At 51.6% G+C, this 23,211-nt stretch overlaps 1 protein-coding gene across 2 annotated transcripts in view; it reads left to right on the forward strand.

Moving 5' to 3' along the window:
• prr36b (proline rich 36b) overlaps nt 1-22,101 on the forward strand; it is a 32,467-nt gene extending 10,366 nt beyond the window's left edge. The window contains exons 2-6 of one of the 2 annotated variants that reach the window (XM_030089536.1): nt 8,400-9,132; nt 9,457-9,538; nt 17,776-18,005; nt 18,579-19,124; nt 19,197-22,101. In XM_030089536.1, the coding sequence (XP_029945396.1) occupies nt 8,514-9,132; nt 9,457-9,538; nt 17,776-18,005; nt 18,579-19,124; nt 19,197-21,571 (3,852 nt within the window). In that variant the 5' untranslated portion in view covers nt 8,400-8,513 and the 3' untranslated portion in view covers nt 21,572-22,101. Of the gene's footprint in view, nt 1-8,399; nt 9,133-9,456; nt 9,539-17,775; nt 18,006-18,578 lie in introns of both variants that reach the window. The other variant, XM_030089535.1, reaches the window with a different exon arrangement.
• Nucleotides 22,102-23,211: the final 1,110 nt, after the last annotated feature.

Here is a 23,211-nt window from a genome sequence, read left to right on the forward strand (position 1 = left end):
TACCGTGACTGGGATACACACACACACACAAACACATACACACCACGTTGTGTTTCCAGCCCATAGTGGGAATTAGGAAGGGGTGACGCCCCAGGAGGATGATCTCACCTTGCCGAGCGGGCCGGCCCGTCATTAGCTTACTGCTCGAAGCCTATTAAGTGTAATAATAACAACAACAGCAGCAGCGACAGGAATAAACAAGCCAGGATTTGCCTGAAAGCAAACTATAAATTGATGACTCAAAACAGACAAAGAAAAGAGAATAAGGAAGGAATGTTCATAACCAATTATACATAAAAAAAAAAAAAATAAAACCCAGTGAATGCAGTACATGACAGTGGGCTGTCGAGGAGCTGAGGCTTCAGACAGACTGCTTTCATAATCCTGAAGGGTGAGAATGGGGTGACAATAGACCGGGTCCCGGTCCTGTACGTTAAAGCGCCGCCTTTGTTTTTGTGCGGCCCAGTCTGTGTGGGTTCCCTTTGTTCTCAGACACAGTGCAGCTCATCATTGAGGCTTGCGAAAAATTTGGAGTGGGACGCTGCCTGCAAGCTGCGAGCACATGACCGGGAGACACGGCGAAGCTCCGTACGCACAGAGCCCACTGCAGAGGGAGGACATTCCCCTGTCCACAGCAACAACAGCAGAGGTTTACAAGCTACTTTTATTTTAGATTTCTGTTTCTGCAGGATTTTGAGGACTTAATTTAATCTGAGCTTGCCAGAATAACGCTGAGCCCGTCCCGTTTGAAGGCTCAGTTCCTCAGTGTTCTCTGTGCTCTGATGCAACACGTATTTACACTCTGGGAGGACGATGCTCGCTCCGGCTCACACCCTCCAGCCGCTCCCGTCACACTGCTCACTTGTTTTTCCTGATAGCAGAGGAAAAAGCTGTGGTTTCTGATCTAATATGGGGCGAACCTTGGTGCAGGTGAACAAGCCAGAAGATCCAAACAGCCGTCGGTAACCAGACGCTACTGCCGTAAATGTACGTTTTAACGTCTCGGTCTCGGAATCCTTCGTTCTGATGCTGAAGTCGTTTGTCTTATGTATTTATGGCTACTCGCACTTCTTGGGATTTTGAGCTACTTTTGAATCAGTGGTGTCAAACACATTTCCGTCCAGGTTGCACCGACAGACCAGTTTTGGTTGATTTGGCTGGACTGGTAAAATAATGTCGTTATAATCTTTAAATTCAAACTGTAAAGTTTCTTTGCTGTGGTGCAGAGCAATGCAAATGTCTTTTTTTAAAAAAATGTTTTAATATAAAACCAATTTTATTGAAACCTTCTGGTGCAAAATACAGAGAAGTGTCCAAAAAACTTGCATTATGGGTGTTTTACACACTGATCTTGACAGCGTGGCTTTGGGGATAACGCTAGTTTGAGTTTTCATCGTAGCATCACTTCATGTCTCGGCTCTGCTCTCGGTTTTGGCCCACTGATGCCCCTGTTTTAAAAGGAATTATTAATATAAGGAATAATTGAACTACTTCAGCATAAATCAAGGAAAAGAAAATAAATTACTCAGATGCTCTTTCTTTGCCATATTTTTAAGAGTCAGGACAACTAAACGGCAAGATCCCAAACTCAGCCTGCTGAAGGATTTGTTGACGGAGTAGTCATTCTGCTAGTTTTCCTCTGAGCACATGTGGCGCTCGGGCCACGGGAGGTCAGCCCAGCTGATGATCTGCAGCTGCTCTTTCTGGAATAATTTGACCAGGAAGTGTCTTCACATTAAACCATTTTATGCCTCAAACATTTCACACAGTGCTTACGGCCTTAAAAAAAAGAAAGAAAAGCCAACCATGTTTTGTAACGGGCCTAATGTGGCTAACAAAACCATCTGTCTTGAATGAAAAGACGATACATCCCAGGTCAGTGAGTGCAGCTTCTCCCTTATGGGTTGAAAATGCCAGTTTGTGTGAGAGGATTTCCCACAAGCAGCCTCGGTGTGAAGAGAGTCCAAACACTGGATGGCTTCTGAGGGGAAAATGTTGACTTGTTTGGCTTGACCACACTCGATTCTCCTCATTGAGTTCACATATAGTCACTTCAAATGAGAGGCACTGGCTCAGAAATGTTTAGAGCTGGAAGATCCAGTGGCATTATGGGACGTAATGTTGAGTATTGTAATCTGATTGTCATCCCTTCATGCTAAACCACCTTCAGCAGCGACAGTGAAAGTGCCAGTGAACCAGAAAACATGTAATCCCCAGTTGTTTCAGCGAAGCCGCTTAGAGAAAACAGGAGTTCCACCAGCTTTAATGCTCCCAAATGTGTGTGATTGTTTGAAATGTGACACGTGGGGGTCGCATTGAAAGGTCCCGCTCCGGAAGATTCTCCAAAGATGAATGGAATTAAAAGGTTCTGTTGCAAATGGACGCCAGCCAAAAGATGTTTGGAACAATAATTAGACACACTTATAATGCTCAATATGAGCCCTCATCGCTCGTTCAGTTTTAATCTGATTAGGCCGAGTGAAGCTAATGAAATCAGTGGGTGTGAGATGTTCCAGTTGGGAGAGCTGTAAGATTTAGAAAACAGATTTCACCCTGAAGCACATTCCTCCATCCATCTTCAACGCTGCGGATCCCTGCAGTGGACCGAGGCAGGATTCCTCCTGGACAGTCCGTCAGGAACCCACCACGTTCACGCCAGTAGGCAGTGGAGAGTCACCAGTTCAGCTGAAATGCTTTTTCACTCTGCGAACAGCAAGAGTGCCTAAAGACAAGCAGAGAACATGCAAACTCCACATGGAAAGGTAGTTTTTCTTGGTGCTGTCAACATGTTATTGGGTTAAACTGAGCCAAAGCTTCATTTCAGGGCTCACATGAACAAACCCATTTCCCACTGAGATGTTGACCAGGTGCACCTGTTTCTGCCTGATCCATAAAGGCTCAGGAGCCTTTTGGTCCCTCGAAGCACCCGGTTTTCTTTGAAATATATAGAATTTCCTTGGTAGTTTGGCAGACCGGATTGGAGACTCTTGTAGACCTGTTTTAGCCCATGGACCTTATGTTTGGCACCCCTGAAACGGAGAATTATCTGCTGTTTTTGGTGTATTTTCCTGCTAAGCTGCAAGTTGAAGAGTTTTTATTTGTAATCTTTACTAAAACAAGTACTTCAGGATTACTTCACTACTTGAACCAAAATGAGAAATACTGTGAAAATGTGTGTGTAGAGTTGTGTAAGGGGAACAGTATCGAAGTCTCCCAGTTCCGTCTCTCCTCTTGTTTATGGTGAGTCTAAATGTAAAAAGCCGTGGCGGTTCCTGCCCCGCTCCGGAGCCTGTTTATGCTCAGCGCTGACTGATGGCCGCGGTGACGCAGGGCCGCAGCGCAGCGCAGCCTCGCAGCTGTCCGCAGACTCGCAGGAGAAGGAGCAACGCTCCAGCAGTCAGGATTGATCACCACACCAACACACACTCTCACACGGCGGCGCCGGGGCCCGGCCCGGCCCGGCCACGAAGCTCCAGCTCTCTGTGGGAGGAGCCGGAACCAGACGTGAAGTGGGACGGGCTCGCTCTGCTGTCAGCGGCTGACAGACCTCTGGAAATACAGCTCAGCCCTTCTCTCAGAATGTCTCGCTCACGCCGTTAACATTTTATCGAGTCCTTGACGAAGCCGCTGGTGATCCGATGATTCAGTCCAAATGCCATGGCCAGGTTCCAGCCGTGAGTCACCTGACATTTCCAGCAGGGGAAAATGAACGAGGCGCCTAAAATATCTCCTCCTGAATTACAAGTCTGCCACAGCAAAACAGCCGTATTTACCTGATCAGACGTTCAGAATAACCTGCGAGTCATTTCACTGACTGTTTTTGCGTCGCCTACAGTCTGCAGTTCTCTCAAAAATACTTGTTAAACGCAGACGTCATATTTTTTTTCCTCATTTCAATGTTTATGTCGCGACTCCAAATGTGGATCGTGATGCCAAAACTTCCGCCAAAACCTACAAACCTTGTTTTCCAGGTACTGCATGCGTCTTGCTGCCTTTTTGGAGGCGGAGGTGTTACGGATATCACGACAGTCGTTCTCTCCTGCTTTCAAAGCATCCGTGGTCCTTGTATCCCTCGTTTGTGGACAGCCAAGCGATGCTGCTGCTAAACAACAACAACACATGTTCAAACTGAGAAAAGCACAATGGAAAAATCTAACTTGATTTCATCTCCATGTTGTTCCATTCTGTCTTTTTTATTTTCATGAGCATAAATCCAGCTTCATGATTCTACCTGATAGTTCAGAAGCTTTTTTGCTGCCAGAAATTACAAATTTGAGGTGTCTTGGCTGAAGAGGTGAACGATTTACTGCCGTTCTTGCTCCTGCCTGGATATTATTGATTCAGCATCACAGAGATTTAGCAGAAATCATCCGGACTCGGAGAGTTCTTCAGTCTTTGGGGTTTTCAGGCCCAGTGAAGCTGCAGATCGTGGCTGCAGCCCAACCACAGGTGTGGTTGGGCTGGTTTGCTCTGGATTCAGGAGGCTTGTGGTTGATCCCTCTGGTAAACTGGAGTCACTTCTCATGTGAGCCGTTTTATTTTAGTGTTTTGTGTTTTGCCGATTGCCCCAGAAACCTTCTGAGCGACACGGTGGTGAAGATTCTCAGCCGTCCAGATCACAGTTTCAGTCCATCTGCCTTTGTCCTTGAACTAAATAAGCCGGACCGAGAGCTGTTTTTCATTTCCACTCCTACTGTCTCCTGAAAAATCAGTGACTAACTGGGCCATAATTAAGCCAGTTGTGCTCATTCTGTTGTCTCCTGGCATCCCAGAATACCCGGTGACCAGAGGTTGCGTCATGCCTCTTTTCCAGCAGCGGCCCGTCAGCCCCCTCGCCGCCTCCCTGCTTGTTTTGGGCGCTGGCCGGTTGCTCTACCTCCACATATCTAGTTCTCTGTGTTGTTTGGGATACACGGCTCCCTTTCCCCCTCTTTCTCTTTCCCCCTCTGGCCCTACTCAGCTGCTCAGGCCATCTGTGCAAAGGCAAACAGAGAACAGAGGGATGGAGGGAGAGCGGCAGAACCGGGGGGAGGAAGGAAATCCAAGAGGGGAAAATGGTTCGAAGAAAAGGAGCGAAGGAGAATGAAAGAAGGCCTTTGGACATGTTAGGTTTGGTGTTGGGGATGAGTGGGAGATGAGCGAAGAGGGGAAGAAAGATGAAGACGTGTGTGCAGGAATTGTTTCCAGGAAGCCGGCAGCATAAAGATCACGTCTGTCCTGGTCTTGAAATAGGAGAACGAGTGTGTGCACAACAAGTTTAGGTCAGTGGAAACTGGGATGACTAGCGATGTCTGGATTTTAAAGTCCAACCAGCAGAGATCGGCCAATAATGAGCTCATTTTACGTCTTGGTTTCCTCCTGTCTCTCCGTTCCCATGCTCCACAGGCCAAGCCTCTTCCTCTGGGCCGGCCTCCCTGTTTGTCTCTCCACTCGACGTCCTGCATAGCCGGCTCCTCGCTCTGTTTGTAAACTCCAACAGGACGCTTTCCTGCTACTCCCCTCGCTTCCCTCCCCGCTGCTTCCAGGCTTGGAAATGGGAAACGAGCTGAAGAATTGTGACTGTATTGCCACATTGCTCATATCAGTGCTCGATATCAGTGAGCAAATATAAGTTCTTTCACTTGATGTGGGAAAATTAGTGCATCTGTATGAGAGAAAGATGATTTCAGGGGCTCAGAGCTCCGTCGTCATACAAATGAACCCCAGAAATGCACCGAAGGTTTTGTGCTTTCACTTGAAAACATTGTTTAAACTGTCTCTTAAACAGGTCAGTAACACAATAGGTGATGAAAATCACACGACGGAGAAGAGAGTCCTGAAGAAGCCAAGTGGAGGAACGATTTTCCGTCGTGGGTAAACAGGACATCAATGCGAAACAACCAGCTGAGAGTGTGAAACTGAAGGATTTAAACATTTTATTAGCTCCAATCGGTTGTTTTTAAGATTCAGGAAGTCAGGCCGATTGTCTGTTCTCATGAGACAAGACTAAAGACTGATATTAAATAGAAATCCTCCTCAGGCTGTCGGTTCACATGAGACTTAATCTGAAGTGGGAATCGATGCGTGTACTCGGGGATTTCTGCAAAGCTGAGGTCTGTCTGAACTCGGCGTAAATGCTGTTGTCGTCCACAGATATGACATGCTGTCCTCTGCCTTGGTACTGTTGGAGAAACCGTTTAAATGATCAGAGAACAGATGAGATCCGTTTTCTTTCACATTCTCCACCTTGTTCCACCTCTGAACCTTCAGAGTTGTGACTTGCAGACAGGTTGTGTAGCAGACGCGTGTCCTCTCTCAGGACCGCATCATGTCCTGGTCTTTGTATCGACCTGCTAACTCAACCCACCAGCCGAACCGTCCTCCTCGCTCGCTGGACTGTTTGCCTGACCCAGTTTGTCTTTTTAGGCTCGATGGACTTTTCTCATTCGTTCATTGTAGGAAGTGTGTACATCTGTGTGTGTGTGTGTGTGTGTGTTGATGTGATTTGCGTGCAAAGCCATTTCGCACTCCCTTAAGTGTACTATCCGATAAAACTAGTCTTCCACACTAGTGACTCTGATGCTATTTTGTACTGAAGGAAAAAAAAAATCCACAACAGCAGCGCTGGCCAAGTGTGTCACTGAGCTTTTTGGTGCCGCAGAGGGGGCCGTTTGCAACTGCAATGCACTTGGCTTTGAAATTAATGAGGGCTATTTGTAGAATGTGTTGTTTGTGGTGTAGACATGTTGTGCCCCCCCCCCCCCCGCTTCTCCTGTGGCTTTTCTGATGGACACATATTCAACTGATCAAAAAACTGTGTTGATCTGATTTTTGGCCCGAAGGTTTGATTCATCTGTTTTGGCACAACTGTGTGTGTGTTTCTGTCTTCCTTGACCTCTTATGCTGTGAAGGTCCAATTTTCTTTGGCGAGATTTACTTTTTTTTTTCCTTCAAGGAAAGTGAACAGTTAAGTGGACCCAGTTCAGGTGGTTCAGGATTCTGATTTGTGGAAGATTCTGTTTCTGGTGTTGGTCTGGAGCAGCTCGGTTCCCTTAGAGGGGAGCTAAACTAGACCTGAGTCGTGAATCGAGTGACAATCACTGCTAGTATTGACTTTGTTACATTTAAAATGCTCACATTTTCCATGTTACTGGCCGTTATTACATTATTGGTTTAGTCTGGAATCTTGTCCAGCAGAGCTGCCTCACAAAGTTGTCGTTTCACTGTGGGGAAAAATTACATGTTTAATGAGGAAATCATTTTTTAACTTATTTAATGAATTCAATTTTGAAAAGTGTAGCCATGATTTCCAGATAAAGACAGAGGAATGAAAACGTGACGCAGAAGAACAGTAGCTGTCTGTCAAACAGACCCCATGTGGACTGAAGAGCAGATTCGGCAGCAGTGGTGGTCTCTCAACATCTTCTATTTTCCTCTAAGAGCTTATTTCACGCCTCTGCTCTCAGTGTTTTGGACACTCGTAAAGATACTTTCTGCCATGGTAGTTTTCAGCTCTCAGTTGGACTCGGATCAGGACTCATTGTTGGCTTTTCCTCTTCAGCCGGTTCTTATTGTCCTGCTGAAGGCCCAGAGCTTCACCATCGGTCTGGTTTTCAGTCTCTCATTTATCTCCGAATCGTCTCGGTCGCCCTGTGATTCCATCGTTCCTTTGATGAGTTCAGTTCCTGCAGTGCAGGCGATGGCTCAGCAGCCCTGCAGCAGGCTCTGCAGCAGGTAGATTTCACTCTGCTGCCTAAAGACAAACTGATGCTTTACTTGAGTTTCATCCATCTGAGCATCATCCCAGACGGGCGGCGGCTCATCGATCTCGGTTGCTTCAAATGTTCTTTTGTTTTCATGCCCTGTGGTGTCTACCTCAGCCTTTTTGTTTCCTGTTTGGCACAAGCTTAATCCTTCTACTGTACGCGTCCTGTTGGTGGTTTTGGTCTTCATGCATCTCTTGAGTTTCACTGTTTTGATGTGAAATCTCCTTGAGGACAGACTGTTGATGAATTGGAAGACATTGTGTTTCTGATATTGACCGTTCCTTTGACCAAGAAGGAAGTTTTAAGCATTATAATTAGCACATTGTTAGTCTTCTCAAAAATATGTGTACAATATATGGCATATCGTGGTTGTTCTACTTCTAATTCCTCACAATGAAATTACGTGGCAGTTCTTTATCAGAAGATCTTCCTGCTAATGTTCTTAAATCCAACCTGAAGTCCTGTTGTAAGTCCATGGTTTGTCGTGTGTGTTTCTGTTTGACATTCTGAAGCTCTGACAGGTAGATGCGGCTGCGTTATCTGTCTCCCAGCATTCCTGGACCTTTATCTGCTGCTGGTCTAAACTAAAGCCTGCTGTTCTTGCCTGGTCTTGCTGCTGACTGGTGTTTTCCTGCCCGTTCTCTCTCCCTCCAGACGAACCCTCGCTGTCGCCAGAGCGCCGTCCGCCTGTAGAGCAGCATCCACCCCGTGAGCTGAGCGTCAGTCGTCCCTGCCCTGCGGCCACGGACCACTACCAATCCAGTGGAGATGAAGCCGGATGGGGTTGCCACGGCAGCACTGGAGCCGATGGAAGGGTTGGAGTCCGACGCCGTGAATGAGGCGGCGCCGGCTGCGGGACAGGAGCCCAACCAGGCGGCCAGTCCGGCCGAGGAGGAGGTGCCACAGAAGCCCGCGGCGGAGACGGGTCAGGAGGAGCCAGAGAAGGCCAAGGAAACCCCCGCCGCCAAGACCGGCAGCAAAACCTCAGGAGACCCCAAAGCCAAGACTGCCAACAAGCCCACGGCCAAGACAAAACCCGGCAGCGCCAAGACCACGCCCGGCTCCAAGACCGGCACGCCTCAGAGCCGCCTGTCCAATGGCGTCTCCAAACCCCAGACCAACGGCGTGGCCAGGAAGACGGCCACGACTCCCGCCGACAAAAAGAGCACCACGACCCCAGCCCCCTCCAAAAAACCCGCGGGGACGACCGGAGCCGCCGCCGCCAAGAGCGCCGCCGCGAAAGTGGGTGAGAAGAAAGCCACGGGGGGCGCCACCAACGGGCCGAAGCCGGCGACCGGAACAGCAGCGGCCAAAAAGACCACGTCCACAGCTGCTAACGGTGTCAAATCCGGCGCCGCGGCGGCTGCTGCTGCTAAAAAGCCCCTAGGTTGGTGAAAAAGTCATCTGAAGGAGGAGGAGGCTGAACGCGAAATGCCGCCACTGCTCCGGCTCGCATCAGGAGTGTTTACGCTAATGTGATGACATGCAGAGAATGGATTCAACACACACATTAGACATGCCATGGCGGCTGCTGTTCAACTATAAATGCTTTTGCCCCAGATCCTTGTGACACACAGTATGAGGGACACGTTCGCCTGACCTATATTTAAAATGTTGCTGTATACATAGTGTCATCCTGCAGCTTATTGCAGTGTTCTTATTGGTTTTTACTGACTTCTTCATTCTTCCCTTTGTCTCTCTCTCCTCCCAGCACCCAAGACCACATCTGCGACTTCCACCAAACCCAGCTCCGCAGCCAAGCCCGATAAGCCTCCTGTTTCCAAGACGACCAGGTGAGAGCGACAGGCGGCGGAGCCTCGTCCGCGACGGAGTGTGTGTCTGTGTGTTTGTAGATAATAGGCCAGGCGGCGGTCTGTCATCGCTCCTCTGCTCAGACTTCCTGCTAAAGCCTTCTAAACGGGCTCCTTTCATGAAAAATCTCAATAATTTTGACCCCAAATTTGATTCAATGCGGCTGCGAAACCGGAATAAATGATTAAATGTGTGCGTATTGCAGGGTGTAACCTCTGCTCGGAGCCAAGTCGGAGGCAGTCGGTACAAAAGGTTTCACTTGGCCACAGGTTCAAAGACGACGCTGTTTAAGACGGAACACCCCGGAGGAGCGAGGGACAATGATCCCCCACATAGAGGCTGAGCTAAAGTAGGCCAGCACCCAGCCAGAGTCAGAACAGGCCCGAGAGGAAAGCCTCGCAGGCGCCCTGCTCAGCCAGCGCTACGCAGCTTTATTAATAAAAGAAGTTTTGGGAGGGCTTTGGAGAGCAGGAGGAGGAATCAGCTGAAAACAAGAGGGCGCTCTGTGTTCCCCCTCTTCACATGGAGAGTTTGTTTGCGTGGCGTCGTGGCGTCATGCGCCATCAGCCATCAGCATCTGCTGCTGTGGGATCAGACCAGCGTGTGTTCCTCACCTGAGTCACACTGCGCTGGCTGTGGGATCCTGAGGTGAGCTGGCCTCGGGCCAGGGCAGCAGGCTAAAGGACGCCTTTGTCCGAGGCGGGGCAGATTTTCATCAGCCAGGGCCGCTGGGAGTCTTACTGCTGATCCATCTGCCTCTTCATTGTGTGTTTGTTTGTTTGTTTAGTTTAAAAAGTGCCTCTTTCTTCCTGACTGCTCTGTCGCCATGGAGCACGTCTGCCAGCAGACACGGGGTTGAGCTTGAAACAGTAAGTCAAGCAGACCGGAACATTCGTGATAAACCTGTTGAAAGAAAAGCAAAGCAGGAAAACAATGACACACCGAGAGTCACTAATGAATTGATTAGTCAGAATTGAGCCTGTGATCCCTGAACAACCCACAAAGTCCAAAACCATTTGCTGTTTAGTATTACAGTGAGGAACAGACCAGGGTCACACCCGAGGAAGAGCCAAGGGACCGTAGATTGGTCCTAATTTCAGTGTTTAAAGCAGGGACACTGTGCTAACATACGCCTCCTCCAGCACAGACGTCCTCGCCAGCTGCTTTCCTCCACCTGCCCTGCAAGGTGCCGGCCCCTCCCCCTCCCTCCATGTGCCACGGGGAGCAGTTGGATTGTGGAGATTATGCTCAGATTACAGCTTTATACAATGGTAGATGTGCAAACAGCTCATTAAAAAGAATTACTGAAGGACACGGTGGTAATGACCGGCGCCGGGCGGGAGGCTGACCACGGAGCTTTTCACAACCGTCCTGTTACTTTATCAGGAGTGCAGGGAGGGGAGGCATTTGATGGTACTTTAGCTCTTCTAGAGCTGGAAATCTGCTGGTTCACATCAGCGGTGTCGAACACGGGTCTGTTCAGTCCAGTTTTATCATTAATAGAGGCTTGTCTTTGTTGTGACACAAAGAAAACACGATTAAAATGTCTATTTTTTGCAAAAACCAAAGAATTATGACAGAAAATGAATATCAATAATCTCAACAAAAAAGCACTATATATGATAATGAAATGTCCAAAAACCCTTTTTTCAGCCTGTGCCCTCCGTCTGAACCTCACTCTAAAGGACTTCCTGTTGTGGATTTTTTAAAGCGTTTGCAGCTTTCTGAGGCGGGCGCCTCTCCGATCGTCCGTTTGCCAGTAGGAAGAGTTTTGAGTTCTTTCTGCTACCTTGCCTTTACTCCCTGTATCTGACGCTCACACTCCCCCCGGCCTCACTCGCTCGCTCACTCGCTCGCTCACTCCCCTGTCTATTGAGCGGGAGGTGTGTCGTTTCTCCTCCTCGCCACTCGTGCTGTGGACGCAGCGTCCAGGCAGCTCAGCTGGATGATCAGTGCTGTTAGCTTTGTGTTACTGGAGTCTGAAGCTCCGGGAAGGGCTGCTGCAGACCTGCCTCTGACGGGGGGGTGGGGGGCTTTTACTGATGATTGTCTCCTCTGACATCTCCATGTACTCTGAGTGGGAGCACTCTGTTCAGTGTGTGTGTGTGTGTGTGTGTGTGTGTACATCAGCGCTTGCATGCGAGATCTGCTTCGACAGGCCCATAAATTTCAGCTTTAATTAGATTTTGCCCTTTCCCTACCTCACCCGGTGCTTCATTCACGGCGGCCATCAGCGGAGTTGGAGAGCTGCGGGGCACCGGGTTTATTCCGAGGCCCCGGATGATTTAATTCCACTCTGTGTTGGTTCCAGTTATCAGGCAAGCACAAGTGCAGACCAAACGCAGGCTCGCTCGGTGACAGCGATCTAATTCCAGCCCACTCACGAATGTTGTTTCCCCCATTCAGCCGCTGGTTTCAGCTAAATTGGATTGGGCTTCATAGCGGCTGCCGCAAGTGGCTTCCTGTTGGAAATCATCCTTTGTTTTTCTCTCTTTTATTTTCCTTCTCGGTGATTGGAGTGAGAAGAGAGAGAGCACTCCTCCGATGGAGAAGAAGCTCCTTGTTTTTCGGAACGAGCGGCGGGTCGCCGGGCCGTCCAGTTGAAAGTGACGCATTGTTCACGCTCCGCGAGTCGGCCGTTCGTGGCGTCTAACGAGAGAAATGGAGACTTTGATGAACAGGCGTGTGAAATGTCAGTCCTGCCTTGGGTGGAACATGGGGTTATGGCTCGACCTGGAGCGTGGGGGAGCCTGGTTCGAATCCCAGCTCTGCCGAGGCAGCTGCAGAGCTGCAGTGAGCTCCGCTCAGTGTGAAACACGCACTTTACTCAATACAGTCGCTGATACAGGCTCAGGTCCATGTTTTTTTCCGTCCTTTACCACGAGCTCCGGCAGCCTGTGAGGGGAGGCGTTCCAGAGGAACGCTCTGCCGCGCCGCAGTGCACGTCGGTACGTTATGTCCCAGCTCCTGCGCATCAATATTAACTGGTTTGCGTTTTTCTCGGTCGAGCAGCGTCAGAGACGACCCTCCAGTCTTTCAGAGCATTGACAGTCGGGTTCGAAGCCTTCGAGCTGCCCGGCGCCGCGGCTCACCGTACCCGCGCGCTCATACGCGCGCACGTGAAGGAGCAGCCCGCAATTAGGATTCAGAGCGCGTTGGTCTCACCGGTACGACGGCGAGGTGAAGGGGGAGGGGAGGCAGACACGCATGCTGGCTGCCTGGCCGCGCACGTGGTCGGCGCGCACGTGACGAGCGGATGCAGCAAAGTGAAGTAAGACAAAGATGGTGGCGGCGCGGTGGAGTGTGGAGGCTGCATGCTTGAATAAGTCATGCGGCCCCCGCTGGGCTCCCATTGCCGCCGCCGTGCAGAGGGAGGCGGGGCGGCCGGCGCCGCTCACACAAAGGAGCGCGTTGCCCTTTGGTGTTGGAGGACAGACAAAGGGCACCGGCTCCTCAGTGCTGGACCTGGGACGCGGCGGCGGCGTGATTCCGGGGCCATCAGGAGGCCTTGCTCCCACTCCGCCGCTGCCGCCAGCGTTCCCACATTAGTCACGCTCTCCTCCTCTCTACCCGTCCCTGTGGGAGGACAAATTTTTACGGGAGTGGATTGGATGCGACCCGGCCCTCCTCATGATCTGGCAAATTACCGCCGACGTAATGGGCTGACGGCGAGCGGCGCCGCCCCGGACTCCGGGACCCGGCCGTCCAGCGCCGCGGACCGTAAATCTCCCGTCCTGCTCTGGGTGTGGCCAGCGGCTCGGAGACGCGCCGCCCGCCGCCGTGCAGCTGCAGAGGGGCAATTACTAAATGGATTAGGTGGGGATAATGGTGGTGGGGGGGGGGGGGGGGGGTAAAAGGAGGCGTGTCTCTCAACATCACACACAGATATTTATTGGAAAGAAATAAGTGATATTGAAATGCCTGGTTCCTCCTCAGCAGGGCAGTTGGTCACAGCTGAATCCACTGTTTTATTAGTTGGTTCACAATTTGTTTCCATCATTAAACGGTAGAGAACCACAAAGACACAGTTTACCGAGGAATTCACCACATCCATCAAGAACCGAGATAAAAAACAAAAAACAGATGGAATCTTTCATTAGAAAAACATTCTGTGACTTGAATTATTTAGGACATTTAGAGTTTCTCTTCACAATTCAGTCCTTTTTTCAGCACTTCATGTCAGCCTGGAAACACTGATATTACTGTTCAGAGGACAACCTTCTCTTGACAGTAGATTCCACTGAGTCTGGAAGCAGAAATGGTATGAATTATTTCACAAACTTCTACGTTTAAATGTCTTGGAGTCATTTTCACTGGAGTCGGTGACGCCATTCTCCTCAGCAGAATCACCTCCCATGTGTTCAGTATCGGGCTCCTCCCGGCTCCCCAGCCCCTCCTCGCTCCCCCCGGCTGATTGGAAATACCTGACTGAGCTCCGATCGGCTCATTTAACGGCTGACGGCCCCGCCTCCGTAGTTCCGCCGTTTAATTAACGCGGCCTCGTCTTCAGTGCGCTGCAGGGAAGCCGTCTGTCCTCGTGCTCGCTCTGCTCTTGCTAACTCATTTGCTCCATTGACCCTTTTTTTTTTTTTTCTTCGTCTCATTATTTAAATCGGACTCTTGTTACACTCTCACAAAGCAGCTCCAGCAGGCAGCCATGTTCCAGCTAAACAGGGAGCTGCAGTGATGCTGTAACTGACTCCCAGCTGCCGGACGACGACGGCTTCCACAGGTTTGTCAGCCATCGAGCTCAGGCTGAATCCTGGTTCCGGTCCACATCCTCCTGGACTCGCTGGTTTCAGAGCCGACGGTCACTGAAACAACAAATCGCTGCACAGCGACGTTCGGCTCAGGCTGTTGGATGAAGATGAACCTGCCGCTCGCAGTGTGAGACGTTCACTGTCATCCTGCTGGTGAAAGTGAAACCTAAAGAAGAGTAACTAGAAAAACCTCAAATAGAAAGAGTAGTCTCTGTTTTCAGTGTTTTTAAAAAGGTCTGCCAAAACAATGACCAAATAGATGGATCTGGTTTTTAGGATAGACAGTTCCACTGAAAACATTGGAAAATGCTAAATATAGTTACTAACTCTGCGTTTTTAACATTTCTGAGACAGACTATGATTTAGTAAGTCTCTCTCTCTCTCCCTCCCCCTCTCTCTCATGCTATCCTGTGGTCTCTGGTCATTTCTGTAATATTCATACAAAATGATTATTTCTTCAGTGTTTTTCCGTTTGCTTCTGCAAAAAATGGGTCATGACCAGGAGTAGAGTGTGTTATTAAAGTTCTGTCCCACTGTTCTTCAATATAAAACACATGTGTCCAATAATAAGTCAAATCAAAGCTCGGCCGTCTCCTCCTTTTGCTCCAAATCAAAGCAGACGCAGTATTTCCTGTAACGTGGACACAGAGCATCACTTGTCAGTAAACTTCCTCTTGTGAGCCTTTTCGGATTATCCATGCTCCTGTTATCAGAGGGATTATTGGGAACGTTCTCACATTAACATACTTCATCTCTAAAGCCACTCTCTGTTTTCCTCCTCCGCCTGTAAGCTTCATCTTTTACCTCAGACTGGCGTCTTCCACCGCCATCTTTTCATTTTCCAGCTTAATGTCATTTTGTTCAGACTTTATTTGGTGGGAGTTCCACGTCTCAGAAGATCTCTCAGCGTCCGAAGCGCTTCACTTCTTTCTTCTCTCCCTGTTCAGAATCCTCCGAGGAGTTTTCTTTGTCACATGAACATTTGCAGCTTTCCTGATCAGCACTTCTCGGCGCTCTGGTTTTCCGGTAAACACAGCCTCCGCCAGGCGCTCTAAATCAATGCGTCACAGATGACTCCGTCAGCACTTTTCTTTAGCCGCAGGGTTTTTTTCTTTCTGTAAAACGGTCCGGACGTGATCCGGCAGCCTCATTACCACTCACACACCTTTCACTCTCTGAAAGCTGGTTAGTGAAGCGACCACACCCCTGCAGAGTGACTGCCGTTAATCTCATTTCACGTTAACCGCTCGTACTCCCGTGCACGGGGAAGCTTGAGAACAGCGGCGCACGCCTTCGCCGCTCTGCTCTGGAAGCAGATATTTCTGTTCTCTTTTCAGTATTAAAGATTAACGTGGTCCCCGCTCCCCCCGCCGCCCGCCCGCCCGCCCTCTTTCTGACAGAACGGGCTCGGTTCTTTATTTAGAAACAGGCAGACGGTGCGGCGTGGACCCGGAGGAGAGCGCCGCTGTCAGCACGGCTCCATGTAGGTTACTCCGCTCAGATGTGACAGAGCGGCCGGCCGGCCGGCTGACGCATCTGCCCCGACGGGGGCTTCCTCCTGGGTACGGAGCGAGCGCCGGGACGCCGGGGCCGGGGACGGGGACGGGGCCGGGTCGAGTGGGGTTAGGAAGCCTCTCTGGACTCCAGCGTGACTCACTTCCTGCCCCTCGGGGCGGTTTGCTTTGGGTTTTTAGAAGAGTTCCCTCAGCCTGGGCCTGTTGTCACTCGGGGATCACGTACAGTCCAGTTCCATCGTGAAACAGCAGCATAATGACGGCGAAAATCATGGAAATATCTATTTTAATAAAACCAAAACAATTACAACTGAAAGTTACTAGAATCTCCTCATGAAGCCAGTTTCAGTGAAACCTTCTGCTGCACAGTGCAGTGAAAGATTGAACAACCGTCTCTCATAATGAGTTATTATGGTCTGTCCAGACTCGCCCTGACAGCATGGCTTTGAGGCGAGTCTGATAGGAACCAGTGAGCTCGCTGTGGTGGCAACATCACCGATATCTCAGCTCGGCTCTCAGGGTTGTGTTGTGTCCGCTCCTCTTTATATGTTTTATATTCCATCCCAACGTCAAGCTTAAATATCAGGTCAGCATTTTCACTCTCATGACAGGCCGACGAAGAGCGTCTTTATCTCTGTCCTGGGTGGGGAACCATGTTTAAATTCTGATTTTGATCAAAAGAAATTCAGATCTTTACACTTGTAATGTCCTGACAATGTCATGTTTTAGTAAAACCTCGGTTAGGGTTAGGGTCACGATGAAATAAAAACGCCAGAATTGTTGTTTCCAGTGCGTCAAACATCAGATTTCACCTGCCGTCATGAACACACGCATTTGAAAATGCAGAATATCTCGAAGTGAGCCAGAATGCAGGACTTGCAGACAGTGAGTTTGTTTCCTTCACGCTCGGAGCCTGAGAGATGGTCGCTCCTCTTTAATTAAAACCCGTTTATTGGCTGTGTTGTCTGGCGTGTTGGTGAATGAGCGTTAAGCGCTGCGCAGGGGCAGATAAATACTGTCCCTCCACGCAGTAATAACAGTAAAGTGGATATATTGACTCCGATCTCTCTCTGTAAATTGTAGCCTGATTATGTGTGGTGTCAAACATCTGGCCCGCGGTCCAGAACTGACCTGGTCTGGACAGCATGAACTTCAAGTTTGTTTACACATGATGTGAGGGTGAATTTGTTTCCATTTGCCCTTATCTTGATTTTTTTTTTTTTTTTTGTCTTTTCATGTTGGCTGTAAAGATGTTTCTTTTTCCTCTCATTTTTAGTCCTGCTTGGATGAACCCTCGGTGTTTTTGGGCTCTTATGCTAATTTTCCACATTGAGATGGACTCTTTTATTGTATATAAACAAGATTTCCTGATTTTTAATGGGTCACGGCATCAGAAGTTCACAGTGCCGCTTCAGGAGTCCACCTTGAATAAAGGAAACTGTGTTCGGCACTCAGCGGTTTCAGATGGAAGCTAATGAAGATTGTCAGTTTTGCCCTCTTCCTCCGGGTGGGGCAGTCGTCAGACGTGACCCGAGTGTGTGAACCTGTTCCTTCGTTGGATTTTGAGCTGCTGCCACTCAGCCCGGCCTCTTTAAGAGCGTGTTGGTTGAGTCTTGTGTGTTTGTGCTGCTTGTGAGCGCGCACGGCGCCCCGTGGCAGCAGCTGTGACTAATGGCGGCCTGTCACCGTGCTGCACCCGGCTGCACCCTGTCACAGCCACTCGGGGCGTCGTGCGGCGGAGGGTTGATGGGCGCACAGGCAGGGTGGCACGCGGCGTTCGCCCCGAGACGCGACCGGCTCGGAACTCAAACGCTGCAGTCAGCTCCGGTTTATCGTCACTCCGTATGTTCTCCTAAGTTGTGGGATCAGTCCGGATGAGGCTCGGGGGTTTGTGACGTTTGACCTCCAGCTCAGGACTGTCTGACCTCTGCTGTCTCCCTCCAGGCCGTCGACCGGCACCACGGCGTCGACTCGTCCCGCCACAGGTTCAACTCGGCCGCCCACTGCCAGCACTGCCAAGAGCTCCACAGCCACAGCCAAACCTGCCACCCCCAAAACCCCCTCCACCGCCTCCACTGCCAAGGCCGCTGCCACCAAATCAGCCTCCACGACCCCCTCTGCTGGTAAAGCCCCGGCGTCGCAAGCATCCCGGAGCGCAGCCCCTGTGAAGAAAGGTAGGCAGACGTAGAGTCGGACATCCTGCATAGACTCAAGAAAATGGAACAGAAAACTGAAATTGGAGTGCGGAGCTGCAGATCACTGTGATTAAGAGTAGAATGAACCGTCTGGAGCTTAACGTGAAGGTCGACTCCCACTCGCCAGTCTGATTCCAGCTTGAACAGCCACTTTGTTGTAGCTCTGCCTCCTTCCACATTAGATCACTCCCTGAATTACAGCCGTTCTGAGACGCCACCGTTTCTCCCCGGCTCCTCTGTTTACCCCGGGTCGACCGCACGCCGTCCAAAATGAGGAAACAGATCATTGAACTGACTTTAATGTTACACTCAGATAATCACTGCAAACAAATTCTTTACACTCTTGTGAGGCCCAAAGCTGTTAGGCAGTTTGTCCCTCAGATCCTGTTAAAATGAAAAAGCTTCAAGTGAAAGTCCATCATTTCTGCTTCAGAAAAATGTCACATTTACAAGGCAACATTGTGGAAACGGGGAACAATTCGATGCTGTGGTTTGCTTTAGTGTAGAAGTCACTGACATGCAGCGTGATTTGTTGTCCTTTTGTTTTTCTAGATGTTACCAAACCCGCTGCCAGAAAGCCGGCAGACTCCCCCCTCACTCGACCTTCCTCCACAACGAAGTCGGCAAAGCCCGAGACCCCCAAGTCGGCCTCAAAAGCCGAAGCCACTGCCAAAAAGCCTCCCAGTAAGCCTGCAGACACAAAAACGCCCAACCGCTCCAAACCCCAGGAGAGCAAGGCCACGCCCGCCAAGACCCCCGTCTCCAAGGCCAAGACCTCCAGCCCCAAGAAGACCGTGGGAAGCAGCACCCCCACTCCGGTCAAACGTGGCCCCAAAGCCGCCGCGGCTGCCGAGCCCGAGAAGGAGATCGCTGCTGCGGTGGCCGCCGCCGCCGCCATTGCTACCGCCGCCGCCGTCATGGCTGGACCAGAGGAACCAGAACCAGTAGAGACCCCTGCTCCCGCTGTGGAAGCTGCCCCAGAACCGGTCCTGCCTGCAGTGCGTGAGCCGAGTCCAGAACCCCCACGAGAACCAACTCCAGAACCTGTAAGAGTACCCACTCCAGAACCTGTTCGAGAACCAACACCAGAACCAGTCAGAGAGATGTCTCCAGAACCTGTTCGAGAACCAACACCTGAACCTGTTCGAGAACCAACACCTGAACCTGTTCGAGAACCAACACCTGAACCCGTCAGAGAAATGTCTCCTGAACCTGTGGTAGCAGTCCCGCCTCAGCCGTCGGCAGAGCCAGAACAGGAGCCAGAACCGGTCCATGAAGCACCTCACCTTCAGATGTCGGCTCACATGGATCCGCTGAAATTCGAAACGTCTGTTCCGTCCCTGGGAACCACAGTGATGTCTCCCCCCAGCTCCCCCCCCGGCCTGGCCTCACCCGTCAGGGAACCGGAGAGCGCCTCCTCCCTGCTGGACATGCACGCCCAGCCGGATCTCTGGGACCAGAACCAGGTCGTGGCTCCTTCTGATCCATTCAGTGCCCCTCAGTACCAGGCAGACCAGCAGAAGGACCTTTACCAGCAGTTTGGAGGAGCGGAGACGAGGGAGGAGGAGGAGCAGGAGGAAGAGGAGGAGGAGGAGGAGGAGGAGGAGAACCTGTTGATGCCTACCTGCACTGCTCCAGTGGCCTTTGACGTTATGGCGCAACCCAACCTGATGGGCTCCTCACCCCGGGAGGAGTTCAGCCCCAGAGGACTGATTTCCCCCAGTGACAAGGAGGAGGCCGTGGAAAAGGCTGATCAGGAGATCAATGAAGATGATGATGAGGAGGAGGACGATGAAGACGAGGAGCAGAGGAGGCTCGGTCATCAGCCTTCGTCCGTGATCACCGACATGAGCACGTCTCAGCCGTCTGAGGAGCTCCAGGCCCGGTCCTCGGCGTTCAGCGGCTCGGCCGGGTGGCACGGGGACGACTTCCTGTCGGGCATGGACTCCGAGGACGTGAGCAGCTGCACCAGCAGCCGCCAGCAGGGGGTGTCGGACCTCAGCAGCACCCAGCACACCGCCATCCTGGAGGGCACCCAGAGCTCCGACGCGCTGGTGGACACCAGCCTGCGCGGCTCAGACGGCGACGGCAACTTCATGGGCTCCCCCAACGTGGAGACGCTCGCCAACGAGGAAGAGGAGGACGAGGACGACGAGCGCGTGGACGACATGGACCTGAGCTCGGAGAGAGTGGAGGAGCCTCACAAAGCATACCAGGACCAGGAGGAGGAGGACGAGGACGTGGAGATGCAGAGTGAGGGCGTGACGGAGAGCTGCGGCAACGCCGACGAGGACGACTTCAACGAAGAGGAGCGTCTGGACAACCTGAACCGCTCCGGCGCCGCTCCGGCCGTCCCTCCGGCCTCGTCCTGGGGTCAGTCCAACCCCTTTGCCGACCCCTGGGCTCAGCCGGCCTCGCTGCTCTGCGCCTCCTCCCCCAGCCCGCTGTCCGACCACGGCGCCGCCGAGTCGGAGACGCCCACTCAGTCTCCAGCGCAGGCCTGTTTGGACAGCGGCGCTCCGTCCTTCGCCCCGCAGTCGGAGCAGGACCCGCAGGACCGCCGGTCCTCACACGAGCAGATGAAGGACCCGGCGTCCGACGAGGGCCACGGTCTGCTGGCGGCGCCGGCGGTCGGCATGTCTCAGTCCAGCACGCTGAGCGGCGCGGCTCTGGCCGCCCACAGCGGCAGCGAGACGAGCACGCCCGAGGACCTCCGCGACTACGACAGCAGCTCGGGGGTGGAGTCCCGGTCCGACAAGCAGCAGACGCCGGTGCCGGCGTCCGTCCAGCCCGACATGGAGCAGGACCTGGGGATCCACCTGGAGAAAGGGGACGGAGAAGAGGAGGAGGCCGAGACGCTCCCCGCCGACGAGGTGCTGGGAACCGGACCCCCGACTGCCCCGGCGTCCGTCCCGTCGTCCCCCTCCTCCTCCGGAGATGAGGCCAGCGACACGGAGGGCGAGATGCAGATCAACGACCCCGACGCCCCCATGACGATGGACGAGAGCGCCGGCTTCGAGAGCCCCCCTCCTGCCCACAACCTGCCCGCTCTGGAGGAGGACGAGGAGGCCGGCGACGCCCCCGCCGGCGAGGGCGAGGAGGACGGGGGCGGAGCCACGCCGCAGTCCGCCAACTCCGTGGCGTCCTACGGCTTCGACTGCACCACGTCCAACTCCAACGCCCACTCCATGGCGGAGAGCTGCGGGAAGAGCCCCGGCATCTTCTCCCTGGAGAACGAGGAGCAGCTGCCCGACGAGGCCAAGGACCCCTCCCTCATCAAGGAGCTGACGCTGCCGCCGGCCGCCGCCACCGCCCACGCAGACGACCTGCTGGGCCGGCCCGTGGACCTGATGCCTCTGGGCCACCCGGGAGACAAGCACCTGGACGACCAGCACTACCTGCTGGGGGGGAAGATGGCGGCGGAGGACGACGAGGACGAGGACCCGCTGGAGCCCCGGCAGGAGCAGCAGGACGCCAGCGACAGCCAGCCGCCGTACTACTCCATTTCTGATAAGACTGATAGTTTTCTGGCAGGTAACGTATAAGTCTCTCCTCTTCCCCCCGAATGCACCTTTTCCCCGCAACCCTCCCCCTTACCTGTCGTTTGTTTTCTCTCCAGTTGGGTTAGATGGCTTAGAAGAAGAAAAGGAGAGCGAGATTGTTGGAAAAGATTTTAAAAAATAAACAAATGAGATGGTGAAAAAAAAAAAATGACTGTAGCAATTTTTAAATGAAGCCTCTCTCTTTCATACTGTTCTGGTCATGGTTCTGAGTGTATGGCTTAAACTCTTTATGTACAATAGCAACTACCATTTTCTAGTAGAATGTTCTTTTTAAGTAACACTGCATATTCTGTAGCCCCTGAGGGGGTATTGACTGATTGGTCCAATGTGACTGAGCCTTTAAGCCGAAAAAGACAAAAAAAAAAAAAAAAAAAAAACTAAACAAAGGAAACCACAGATGGAATGAAATGGACTCATTGTGTATTTATCCTACTGTTTTTACCGAACAAAATGTCAATGATCTTTTTTTTTTTTCTTCCTTTTGTATTTGCTTATTTGGGTTCTTTCTGTTTGTTTCTGTTCAAACCTGGTCCTCCCCTCCCCGTGTGCACACACACACACACGCACACACACACTCCACGTTCTACAGCACCATAGCGATAGACACACACTCCTTTTCAGAGACTCTCGTCTTCTTGTTTTCAGGCTTTTAGCTTTCAAATAAAGGCTAGGTATTAACACGGGCGGAGGTAGGCGTGGAATTCTTAGATTGCAGCTGGTGACGTTCTTTCAATGTGTGCTTCAAGAGGTTTCTGCGCTGTTTGCATAGGTTGTGAAGGTATATAAACGTGCAGTCACGTACAGTATGTGTTTCAGGCATTGGGTTTTAAGTGGCAGAGCTTCGGAGTAGGGTCCGACCGACACGGATTCTGATGTTCGGAATAGAACAGTTCCACTTATTCTCCCTGCCAGTGAAGGCTTTACGTCTCTAGTACTGTATTTTCCGCACTTTAAGGCGCACGTAAAAGCCTCTAATTTTCTCAAAACCCAACAGAGCGCCTTATAATTCGATGCGCCTTTTTTGCGGGTATTACGGTAATCACCCTGATCACATGAGCAAACAACCCCTGCTTGCTAAGCTGCTAAGCTAGCTAGTTCAAACAGAACGGCAAACATGAAGCTTCAGGCACATTCTCCACTCTCCCAACCGCGGAGCACGGCGTGCAGCTGCACAGCCGGCCGGCGTGGGAAGCGGCTGGACGCCGGGCGGCAGCCTGCACGCTGCACCTCCGAGAACGGCCAGCCCCCGCCCGGCAGCCCGCCCGCCGGGACGCCGGGAGCGGCTGAGCTGTCGGTGGAGCACTTCACTCAGGAGACGGCAGCTGGCTGAACCCCGGTGACCGAGCGAGTTCGACCAGTCGTGGCCGCTCTGAGCTGCATCCGTGAAGAGGAGCGATCCTCAGTCAGACTGGCTCTGATATGTCGCTTTACTCACACATTTCAACCGAGAATGTAACCACCTAGACTGCCAATATGTATTTCGCTCATACTATTCTATACATCCTATGCACCTTAAAATGTGGTGCGCGCCATGTATGACATTTTTTTTAATAAAAGCCATTCATTGACTGTGCGCCTATTAATCCAGTGAGCCTTATAGTGCTGAAAATACGGTACCCCTT

This window comes from Salarias fasciatus, chromosome 4, assembly GCF_902148845.1.
Source record: "Salarias fasciatus chromosome 4, fSalaFa1.1, whole genome shotgun sequence".
Taxonomy (NCBI): domain Eukaryota; kingdom Metazoa; phylum Chordata; class Actinopteri; order Blenniiformes; family Blenniidae; genus Salarias; species Salarias fasciatus.